The 12,242-nt window shown below is 41.9% G+C and overlaps 1 protein-coding gene across 4 annotated transcripts in view; it reads left to right on the top strand.

The window, feature by feature from the left end:
• Positions 1–2,151, top strand: part of LOC119023320 (chemokine-like protein TAFA-1) — a 35,652-nt gene extending 33,501 nt beyond the window's left edge. For all 4 annotated transcript variants that reach the window (XM_037105159.1, XM_037105160.1, XM_037105161.1 and 1 more), the window contains 3 exons: positions 1,496–1,620; positions 1,820–1,906; positions 2,071–2,151. In XM_037105159.1, the coding sequence (XP_036961054.1) occupies positions 1,496–1,620; positions 1,820–1,852 (158 nt within the window). In that variant the 3' untranslated portion in view covers positions 1,853–1,906; positions 2,071–2,151. The remainder of the gene's footprint in view (positions 1–1,495; positions 1,621–1,819; positions 1,907–2,070) is intronic.
• Positions 2,152–12,242: the final 10,091 nt, after the last annotated feature.

Raw genomic sequence — 12,242 nt, 5'->3', positions numbered from 1 at the left:
AATTTTAATTGTAAAGCCCTGCATGTTTCACTATTGAGCTTTAAAGCTAACAAACTGATGTTAGCCTGGAGGCCAGACTCACTCATTCATTATTTTGACTGAGACAGGCTGAGCCAAGTGTTTACAGAAGTTGACGCAGCTAACTGCCCAGTAACGCTGACATAACACTAGCAAATATATGTGCTTTGCCAACACTAGTATTTACAGTAAGTTAGCGTCACTGTGGCATTAATAGCAGGGTGGTATGACATTGAGTGTCTCCTCAGGTTATTTGTATTCTTCCCACTTAATCTGTAGCAACATGGGACTCCCTAAACACAGAGTGCTGTGTGCCTGATGCACAGTCTCGTCAGCTCCCATTAGGTGTCTGATCACATCATTATTTTACAAGCGATGTAACATTGATTTGAAAAAAAAAGAGATTTTAATTCTTAATTTCACTTGAAACAGAAATCTGTTTTATCTTTGATGATGATTGCTGCGCCTATCCTGTTTTATTCATATAATCTACGACCCTTTGCAAAACCTAACCAGGTAGCTTTATAGCTGAAATCTAACGAAACTGCAGCTGAAATGTGAAAATATTATTTTAAATACCTGAAAACAATACATGTACAAAACTCAAAATAGATGCAGAGAAGACCTCAAAGTCTTCCAGCAGAAAAAACTTCTTATAAAGCTACTGAAACTGTCATACAGGGCTGAATATCACCTTTCACCTAACTAGATGAGGTTAAACACAAACATTTAAAAACAACGTTGAGAGGGTCACAGATCTCACTGCTCTGCCCATCTGGGCCAGATCCTACATATTTATGGAGGCCTGAAGCAACAGGTCATCCCTCAGTCTCCATTTACAACATTGTGTCTTCCGTTTATGCCAAATGATAAACAGTGTGCTACCGTGCGTCTGTTCTGTCCTTTTTGCGGACCAATAGCTATCAGGTTGTCACTAACTCGCTGTCAGTTTGGGAGGCATCGCCTGGGATTCTGGGAACGCAGCACACGTCAGTCAGTGACAGGGATGTATTGTTTATTTTCTGACAGACGGTCTTAACGCCCCCCCCCCCCCATAAAAAAAAAGCCTTTCATTCATCATTCGTCAACAAAAAACAAAACATGCATTTCGGCGTAGTTTTTATTACCAAAACATCTATTTTTAGCTCAGCGTCATCCTGACTTCATCAGGGAAAAAAGGTAGTTGAGGAACATTTATTATGTTTTTTCATTAACGAAATCAACACTGATTTATGACTGCAGCAATTAAAGAAACCACACTGGAAGAAACAACAAGTTCTCTGAAGCACAGGCGACACATGTAGCCAAGTTCCTTGCCGCCACCTTTGACATGGCACATGATTATAAATCTACACCCCAACCGAACAGTCATCCATCTGTTAACTGTCAGCTCTGCTATCTGGTTCTGCACTGTGTTGGGGTGAACATTACCTGCATCACTATCTTTTTTTTTCTTCATCTTCTTTGTTGCCTGTAGCATCCATAGTAATTGGGAAGTGGTGGTGTGAGATGGAGCCTTGCCTGGAGGGAGAAGAATGCAAGACGCTCCCTGACAACTCGGGCTGGATGTGCTACGCCGGCAACAAGATCAAAACCACAAGGGTAAGATAACCTCTCTTGACCGCCGGAACACAAGGAGTTACAGCGGGAGAACAGTGGGAGGGGAGATGCACAGCGCTGCGAACGCTCGCTCTGGCGCCAACAAAACAGCATGCTTATTGAGATTGAATTTCGCTGCAATTTGCACTTGTTAACACCGCGGTCTAACCCCTCAATTTCCCTTCTTCTTCCTCCCCGTCAGAACACTCAGCCATACACAACATCAACATATTAACACTTTGCCAAAAGGATGCAAGGGAACGCCTCGGGAGCAAAGGTTAATCTGCAGGTCAGCCTCTTCATTTATCCTGCGACATTTTGAATGCTAATTAAATTATCTCGACTGATTTAATTGCCGAGCTCTGTGGAGGGGCAAAACACAACTTTTTTTTTTTTTTTTTTTAATTCATATCTGTGATATTCACATTATCCTCTCTCTCTCTCTTGTTGCAGCACTGTCACAGGACCAATTACCACAAAAAACAATGAACCTATTGTTGCTTTAAGAAATGTGAACACTTCTCAGATTAAAGTGTAAAAAAAAAAAAAAAAAGAAAAAAAAAGAAAGAAGATGTAGAATACATAAAGCACATCCTGCTCAAGGCTGCTGAAAATACCAGCGCTCCGAGCTGCCTGCGGGGGACTTCATCACAACCTTATAATGAATATATTTCCATCGTTTCTTTCCAACTTCCGAGATGGAGCGCCAATGTCTGTGCGTTTGGATTAATATCAGGAGAGCCTCCGACGGCCCCGCTCAGACATTAGTGAGACAGATGTTTCGCTGTGAGGCACGAAACGGGAGACGGATACGACAAAGGACACAGCCGGAGCGAGTACAGTAGTTGACAGCCCTCAGGTTTTTCTTTTTTTTTTTTTTTTTTTGATATCGTGTGGGGAAAAATACTGTACATAAATTGTTTGTCCTCTTCTCGTGCACATGAACTCCTGTTTATGTCGGTGGTGAAAAACGATCATTCGAGTCCCTGAATGCCGTCTTCATCTTTCCCTCTTGTTACCCATGAAGCCCAACACAGCCAAAGTTCACAGAGGCGGCGACGCTGGGGTAAAACAGATGCATTGTGGGGGAGACGTGTTTTACAAATACAGCTTGTGTGTCTTGATACTGTATATTTTACCATTTGTTTGTACGGTACTTGTATGCCTTTGACCACCTCTTAAATGGCTTTACCAGTCAAACTTGGTAACATGTCAGCTACCCTGAAACTGATTGATTCACCAAAAATGTGATGCCAGTAGGTTGTTTTCGATACTTGAAATGCCTTATTTGTGTCAAATCATTCAAACGATGATATTGTACATATGAAGCCATCTATTGATATGTGATGAAAATTTCATTAAAGTCATTGTTCCTGTAGCTAATGCGAGTTCATCCTTGCCACTGCCCTCACAGGCGGAATCAAAGTGATATGGATGCAGCTTGAAGCCAAACTTTCGCTTTAGGGCCCCAAAAAACCAGGCCGACATCAAACAACTAGGAGCTGAAGGCCCACGTTTGTGTGTCGCCGATGGCTCACCCAAAAAAGAGCAGAGACTACAGCTGACGGACAAAAAGAGAAAGCTGAAGACTCTGATAAAGCCACATTTTTCACTCTCACAAATATGGCCAACATTAATCGAGAATATATGATAAAAAGTTGCAAATGGCACCGGCGAAGAGGTGGAAGCAAAAAATATGAAGAGACGGTGCTAAATGGGTGAAATCATGGCTCATTGCCACAGTGACAGGCTCAAAGGGCTTTCCCTCTCTTTTTTGGATATGCTTAATTGAACTGCCAATCAGAGTGATTTCTCCAACACTCACTTGACCAAAAAAGTCCCCTACAACGGCCGATTAATGTCACCCCGAAAACTAGGGCCAAGGCTCACCAGCTGTACCTAAAGCTGACCGTTGGCCTGGTGTGTCAGGGCCCTTAAAATTAACACCACTCTTAGATGTTAAAGGTAAATATGAAGTTAGAGACAGGAAACGGTGGGCTTAGCTTTGCATTGAAGACCAAAACCAAAGTGTAAAATTGCCAGTGACAGTTTTACTTTGAGAGCTAGAGTGAAGCTGGAGCTTGGCGACTCTTTAAGAAAACCTCTTTTCAAATTCATTTTGTAACACAACTGAAAATCCAGTCTGGAACGTGGACTTCCCATAGTTCCGACATCCCATTATTTCAAAACCCTGCCAGTCTGGTTCTGCTGGACTGAATTGTCCTGAAAAGAAATGCTCCAGAAATATTTCTTTCTGGCCTTTCACCAGACATAATTTCAACATTTGTATTGAGCTACAGAAGCTAGTCTGGCATGAGGTCACGAATTCTGGCTGGGAGCAGTTATTTCCAGGCAAACAACCCCATTGCTAGAATACATGCAGTAAATGTACATTTCTAAAAGCCACAAACATTTTAAACCTTACATTTCTTTATGTTGCAACTTTATTTTCTGTTGAACGTTTTGACAACACTGTGCTTATGTTGAGATGAAATACCTTCAAGATGTCCAGATCTGTTTTTTGTTGCTACAAACACAACAGGAAATTGTGTTTTTGCAACAAATCCAATACGCAATGTCTATAAGTGAAAGGTCCCGGTAAGAGGATCTGGAGCCGGGCTAGCCTCCCCATGTTACCAGGCTTTATGCGAAACCATTGCTATTGCTTCATAATTACTAGACAGAAATGAGCGTTTCTTATCTATCCTCTCATCTATCTCTCGGGGGGGGGGGGGAAAGCAAATAATCGCATTCCCAAAATGTCAAACAATTCCTCTGATCATAATTATCTAAACGGAAAACATCTTAATCACTCCCTTCAGACCATCTTTCAGCCTGACAGCCCAGATTATTAACTGGAGTTCCTCTCGTTTTCTGTTCACACACAGGTAGTGTGATATATAAAACTAAGAGCGTCTACACACACAGATGAATGGGTAAAGGGACACGCCGCTGTATTTACAACTCTTTGATGCAGTATCACAGTGGGATACCAGCCATTACTTTTGCAGCCTCTGCCCCTGTTGGCGAGCGCTGGCCGCTGTGCAGGGTGTCATCCATCTTCTGGAAAAATTAAAGTTTTTTCCTGGACCGTCCACTTGTTTCATCATTTTCTACTTCTCCAGTTTCATTCAGCTTTGTTTAAAAAAGCACTGTTTGTCTGTTTATTCAATGCAACGAGATAAAAATATATGTGATATGTCCATCTATATATAGATATATATATAGTTTTCCTCAAGTGTCTCAGCATCTGACCAATTTGCACCACAATCTGCCAACCTTAGTGATGTTTTGAACGGGAGTGCAGAGCTTGTTTTTCCCTCCAAGATAGTTTATTTATGCAATCGAAGTTTCTCCTGAATTCTCTGTGATTGTGAGTATCTGCCAATCGAGTTGCTGTTGAAATTTTGAGCACCATGCCATTATCATTAAAATGAAACAGTGATTATTTTCGGTAGCAATCAACGATGACAGCTCCAGAGTCACTTTAAAACAACTGTCCTTTCTTTTACCTCAGCATTTGCATCTCCTTACGCTTTAGTCTGTCGAGTAGCATTCCCTGTCCAAATGTTATTTTGTTTTTATCCATTATCCAGAAGCAGGTTGCATCATCATTTTTTTTTTTTTGTGATCTCACAGATGTCTGCTTTCTGCCCATAGAAATAAAAAAGGCTTCCTGTGGCGCAACCAATGTTTAAATCCAGTGTTTTCACCGACCGTGGCGCTGCCGCTCTGTGCAAGAAAATGCGTGAAGTCCACTGCACAGGTGTCTGGCAGTGGCCAAATATTTTATCTTTCTGATAAGACAGTATCTGTGGGGTGAAAATACCTCTGAGGATACTACCAGCTCCTCAGTTTGAAAATAACAGTTTGACTTTTCCTGAAAGTTTGTGAAGGGACACTTCCAGACTGGTAAAAGTTAAAGTTCAGGTTTGACTTCATGACTCAGAAAGTTAAAGTCAGAGAGTACAGGCTCTGAAAATGAACTTGAAGTATAAAAAAATAAAAGGTATCTCTTGGAAAGACATTTCTACTGGCCATCTCTGTGCAAACTAACTGAACCTCACTTAATTTTAACATAATTAAACAAAGACTAATAGACTTCAAGGTAGAATCAGTAGGATTTGTCTGTGATGTTTGTAAAAGCGCCAGAAAGATAGCTGATTGTTGAGTCTCATCCCAGGCTGTGAAATACTGATGTTTTGGGTAGGAAAAGAAAAAAATAAGAAAGTCTAGACAGAGGTCTGCAGGGTCTCTGCAGATGCAAGACGCCCTTCTGATTCCAGTCTCCCCTTTCTCTGTTTATTTTCGACTCATTACGTCATTTACATCATTTCATCTTGCCGCGTCTGCCGTGCGTGACATTCACTGATAGGCTGAAATCAGTCCTGTGATGTTGGGAAGGCGGCGTTGATAATGGGTAATTGTCCCTTCAAAGTATTGAGCCTGTTTTGAAAGTGTGAGGAGAACAAAGTACAGAAATTTGCGTTAAAGTGTAGGGAGCAACAGCAAAACGATCTCAGAAAAATACCTACTCGAGGCCAGATACCTGAAATATCTTCTTAAGTATAGTAACGAAGTATTTTCATTACTTCCTGAGATCATAAATGGAGCGATCAAAACAATATTCACAGGACTTCTGAGAGAATCCCGCTGTGCAACTAGGAGCAAATTCAGACGTGGGCTGTGACTCTTAATGACACACGTGCTTAGCATATTTTCGAGTGGCAACCAAAGTCAGCTTGCATCAGGGCTACCTGTTGTGACTTGTCATACTCGCAGTTGCCATCCCAATTCATTATGATGCAGGGTGTGAATTTCGCTCAATTAACTTTAATGAGGAGAGACAACCGTGCTCAGCGTTAATGAGACAGAGGACGCTGTACTGTAAATACAGGTGTGGTTCGATTAACGATCAATAGTGGATCGTTAGGTGTCTGCGTGGCTTGCATTCAGTGTTTCCCCTGCTGTGTTTTCTGCCCTCGCACATGCTGGTCTGTTGGCTCCATCCGAGCTTTGGATCGTGCTGCAAAAAAAAAAAAAGGAAAAAAAAAAACAGATGCCAAATTACAGCGTGCTGTCCATCATCCATTGTACCGAAATTACACCATTTGTCGAGGCAGCAGCGACTGCCATACGTGCCTGTATGAATACATAAAATGCTCCTTAGGTCTTGGTGTATTTGCCTCAGGCTTTGGCAATTCAAACTAGCCTTTAAAACAGTGTGTCCTGCCCAACAAGGGATTGTCTAAGTGGGCATATTATTTTCAAGATGGCAGCAAGCAGCATCACATTTCCTGTCAGTCTTCTGAGTGGCTCTCTGGGCCGCTGCTGTAGGCTCTGATGTCTCACATCAGGCTGCAGAACAGTGAGAAATAAGACACGAGTGATGATGATGTGCCCTGACTTCTTTTTATGATGCACCAGGGACGTCCTGGGAATTGAGTCTCCCATGGGTTTGTTCTTAAGACACATTTCATTCAAAACACTCAGACAGTCTAGTCATGCTCCATTCTCTGCACTTGGAAGTCACTGCTTGGTTCCCATGAATATCAAGGTGCGACTTTAAGCAACAGGATGATATAGCGTTGAGTGTGAAATAACTCCTATCAGGAGTAAATCCCCACACACCAATAATTATCTGCTTGAGTGAACATCAATGCTCCAGATGCCTTTTTTTATTAATAGTGTATAAAATTACCGGTATTGCTGTTTCGGAGCGCCACATCTGCACCGGATGAGAAACTTTGCCGTATGGAAATATACAGCGCTCTCACAACATTCAACAGGGTAAAAGTTATCTCTTCTTCACGGTTGTTTTCTGTGGCATCGAGCAGTCGTCAAGATTACCCAGTCTAATCACATCCTGTAGCCGAGAACTGTCTCCACTGCCCCTGCAGGATTCTGGGATTTCAAAGTCAAGGTAACGCGGACTAAACTGGATTCTAATTAAAGTTGACATCAGGTGCCTCATGCTCCTTTCCCCCTCCTCCTCAGGCTTTCATCTAAATGATTCATGCAGAGAACACCAGGCCTTTCATGCCGTTAGGTCCTCACAAAGGAATAACAACTTGATCACACAAAGCGAACGTAGACAGATTTACAATGACACTGGCACAGTGTCTGTTGCACCGGCTTATATCAAGTTATGTCAGACCGATGCAGAGGCACTCAGCTGACATTCAGTGTTTTAGCGTGGATGTTATTTGCGGATATTCACGCCGACAAATGTGAGAGTAAATTAAATCAGAGGGCTAAAAATGGTTTTCTAATAGAATCAAGCTGCATCGTGGAGACAGTCACAACAAAATGTTGAGTTTCCTGTGGTGGTAATTTGAATAGGATGTGACCTGCTGTGAACACAACGTGGTTGTTTGGAAATGAACGTGACAAGTGTCTGTCAGCCATATGTTGTGGGCTGGAACGCTGGAAAGTGGAAGAGGATCAGATTAATCAACGCAGTGTTGTTCTTGGTAAGAGCATGGCCTAAATGCCTGACAGAAACATAAAATTGAAACCTTTTCTGAAATTGCAGACGATACAGGTAGCTCAATAATTGCTGAATGGGGAGATGAATATGTGGAGGCTTTTTTCCTCCCCATATAAGTGGGAAGAGGATTTATCTCTGTGTGAGAAAGCCAGCCCTGAATTAAAGATGAGCCCCCCCCTTTTTCAAGCTATTGTGAACAACACAGCATATAGTACACAATAACTACAGGTATGCAAAAATAGGTTTGGTATAATACAGATTCACCATGGAAGTGCCTCCAGGCTCTTATTGGAACTGCATTCTGAAAATCAAGTCTCTAAAAACCCTGAAAATAAGTTGGAGTTGTGCTGCTAATAGGTAGCAATAACTTTACAAGACCGATTGTTTGGTTTCTAATGTCTCAGCCTTGAAAATAAAAGGGTTTGTGCCTTACGAAAGGACCGACAGGACCTCTAATGTTAACAAGTTTGTAAGATCCTAAACATTTTTAGATAGGGATACAGTCGTGTTTATCACCAAGGAACCGTCTGACTAAGATTTTTTTTGGTTTGTTTGTTTCGTGGCAGACAATGACATAATGTGAGCGTCATCCGCTGAGGCGGAGGGAGTGAAATGAGCAGCGGCCGACTCGTGTCCAATTCCTCTCTCTCACTTTGGTGTCTTGCTGTAGGTTATTTTCTTCCGCACCACAGTGGCCACATCCCTTACGCCTGACTTTAATGAAGGCTGACAGTAAATCACAATTACCCATACAACACACTTTAAAAATAGTTTAGGAAATTAGGCAGCCCTAATCTGAAGGTTGAACACATGGCCCGCCCTGAACAGCGTTCTGTGAGAGCACATCATACGACAGTCAAAAGTTCAGAGGGAAGAGCTGTAGTCATGTGTTTACTTGGTGCTTAGTCAAACCTTAGTGGTGTAATGACCCATTCATTTTGTTCATGCGTCTTTGTCAAAGAAATAGTTTGACATTTTTGGAAATACGCTTTCTTGCTGAGAGCGAGATGAGAATAGATACCACTCTGATGACTGTGTCCATCATGAAGGTAGAGTCAGCAGATGTTTAGCTTCCATCCATCCATCTTCTTACGCTTATCCATGTTGGCAGGAGGCTTAGCAGGGTATTCCACATGTCCCTTCTCCCCCCCCAAGCAACACTTTCTTGCCATTCCCGGGAGGATCTTGAGGCATTCCCAGGCCAGCAGAGATATGTAATCCTTTAAGCGAGTTCTAGGTCAACCCCGAGGTCTCCTTCCAGTTGGATGTGCCTGGAAAACTTTAATCAGTCTACCCTAGCTTGCTCCTTTCACCTTGAAGGAACAGTGGCTCTACTCTGAGTTTCCTTCAGATGTCAGAGCTTCTCAGCCCTGAGGCTGAGCCCGGCAGCTACCCTAAGGAGGAAACTCATTTTGGCCACTTGTATCGGCAATCGCGTTCTTTCAGTCACTACCCAAAGCTCATGACCATAGGTGAGGGTTGTAACAGAGCCAGATGGCCAAAAAGTTTTGTCTTCAGGCTCCATTTCACCACAACAGTCTGGTATAACACCTGCATTTATGACTGATGCTGCATCAATCCACCTGTCCATCTCATGTTACATCTTACCGCCACTCGTGATCAAGACCTCAATGTAGTTTAACTCAGACCTGATCCAGAGGGAGTAATCAACCATGTTCCATTAGAGAACCATGGACTCAGATTTGGAGGAGCTGACTCTCATCCTCACGACTTGCTGCAAAACGTCTCAATGAATGTGAAGGGCTGCTGAAGTCAACAGGACTATGTCATCGCAAAAAAAAGCAGGAACTCAATTCTGAGATTCCCAGAGTTCTTCTTTCCTTGGTTGCACCTTGAGATCCTGAATCCATAATCCATGAATATCAGATATAGGATGGGATACAAGGAGACACCTGGCAGATTCTAACACCCACTGAAAAAGTGTTTGAATTTGTGCCGAGAATACAGACACAGCTCTCACTTCGCTATACACGGATGGTCCCAGTCACTCCACCTTTATGAGTCATCGAATGGCTTGCCAGAACTTCTGTAAGGCTCGGGTTCAGGTCAGGCAAGCTGTTCCTCCCAGTCACGCCCATAAAAATGTCCAGGTACTGTGAGCTCCACCAGGTCATAGTGACACTTCTTTTGAGGGAGATGGTTCAGACGAGCAGTTTGAAATGATGGTTAGCTTAGCTTAGCTGAAAAACTGAAAACAGAGGGAACCGCTAACTTGTCCCTGTCTGAACATAGAGTGTAAGTGTAAAAACAATTTGTAGTTTATTTTAGTTAAGGAGAGTTGTGTCTGAGTCTTTCTTTTCTCTAAACTGGGTGCAGTGACTCACAACAATTTGGGGTTTAACAGGGGTTAAGTTAATACTATTTCCATTTCTTTCTGGGGTCTTGTCATTTCAGTGGGGTTGCCAGGCAACCAAAAGAGACTCTGGAAAAAAATGAAAATAGTCTGGCACCCCCCCGCCACCCCTGTAAAACCAAGAGTTGCTGTGATGATCTACACAGAAACCAGATAAACGAAACCTTCTCACTACTTGGGCGATGAATAAAATGGCAATGTAAGATCTATTACCCCTTTTTGCCTTGTTTTAGACATAAAAAGAACTTAAAAAAGTAACTGTGTGAAATTTATACATTCTGCGAGACACAGAATGATTCAGATTGCAGCGCCGGCAATCGCCTCTCCTCCCTGTAATGGTGCATAACACTGTCTGTTTTATTAATGTAAAAAACAGCCATGAGGCATGAATGCATGTATATCCATCACACACAGCTGATAACATTAATATTGTCCAATTAATGTTTGTTCATTAAAATGTAATTGTTCAGCTCTCTGTTTTAATTAAGCAAACCACAAAAAAAGTCATCCCTATTCGAGATAGTATGTATGCATAATGACAAGGCAAGTAGATGAAACCTCTCAGCTGTAACCAAACTACTTTCAGCATATTGCTCTGAGTCGCCTATGTAGTTGCCTGCAGTAAAAGACGGCTAATTTAGTTCATGCACACACACACATACACACACACACACACAGCGAGAGGGAGAGACAAGGAGAATTGTGTTTACATTTTTTATTGTAACTGTCAATTCCAGATGAGGAAGGAGTTGTTAAAGGGGAACAGAACAGCACTTCCATTATGTTTTTCATGAGCCCCAGGACAGTTCATGTTCTATTAGTGAGCATGAACTAGTGTCCCCAGTAGACAGTCACAAGAGGGGGAAGGTTCCCTGCCACATATCACTGCAAACTGATATCAAATTAGCTGCCAGATACGTGTTATTTGTGACTGGTTGGAATTGGGAGAATCAAGACCGAACTGGTCAGAACATTTTGAAATAGCATTTGTAAAACTGAGATTATTTGCCACATTTTAACATATATTGATATTTAACGTAAGCACTTTTTCTTTGAATTTAGGGTACGACTTGTATTTCTAAAGGCATGTATTATGACAGGCGCTCAAAGGGATTTGACTCAGTTTGCAGAAATGAAGCTCTTTCGACTGGCTTGAAGTCTATTTCACAGATGCACAGATTTCTTGAACTTTGGTAAGCAGCAACGTGAATGTGTACGAATCACAGAGTTTACCTAAAACACATCTTAAAGTCACCTAATGAATGTCACACCGGCTCCTTTGAAAAATGAATCAGACAAACAACGTTGTGAGTGCTGTTGGTATTTTAAGACGTGGAGGCAGATATTTTGTGGAGGTGTCTTGTCAGTGTTGATAAAAACCCCAGTGGGACTCAAAAGATTTACCTTTATTTCAACTTTTATTGCTAAAAAATCATTCTTGTTAAGGATTTGAAAAACTGAATCTTTTTTTATTTGAAGGAATATCCCCACAAAGTTGGCAGCACACTGCGTTACAGACAATAACCAACGTTGTGCATGCAGGAATAAAAAGTTAGAATCTTAATGTGTTTATAAAAAAAAAGAAAAGAAAAAAATGTTAAGTGTGAGTGTGAGGGTGTTAATAATATGTAAGTCACACAAAAACTCTCTCAGTTCAAATCCCAGTGGATTTTTTCTAACAGCTTCTGTGGAGTTAGTGAGAAAATGTAGCTCGGCAAGTTCCCGATTCCTCTAAACTTACTTGTCCAGGTTCACTTGGAT

Source organism: Acanthopagrus latus, chromosome 7 (assembly GCF_904848185.1).
Source record: "Acanthopagrus latus isolate v.2019 chromosome 7, fAcaLat1.1, whole genome shotgun sequence".
NCBI lineage: Eukaryota > Metazoa > Chordata > Actinopteri > Spariformes > Sparidae > Acanthopagrus > Acanthopagrus latus.
Note: the sequence above shows the minus strand (reverse complement) of the source record. Positions and strands in the feature narration are given on the sequence as shown.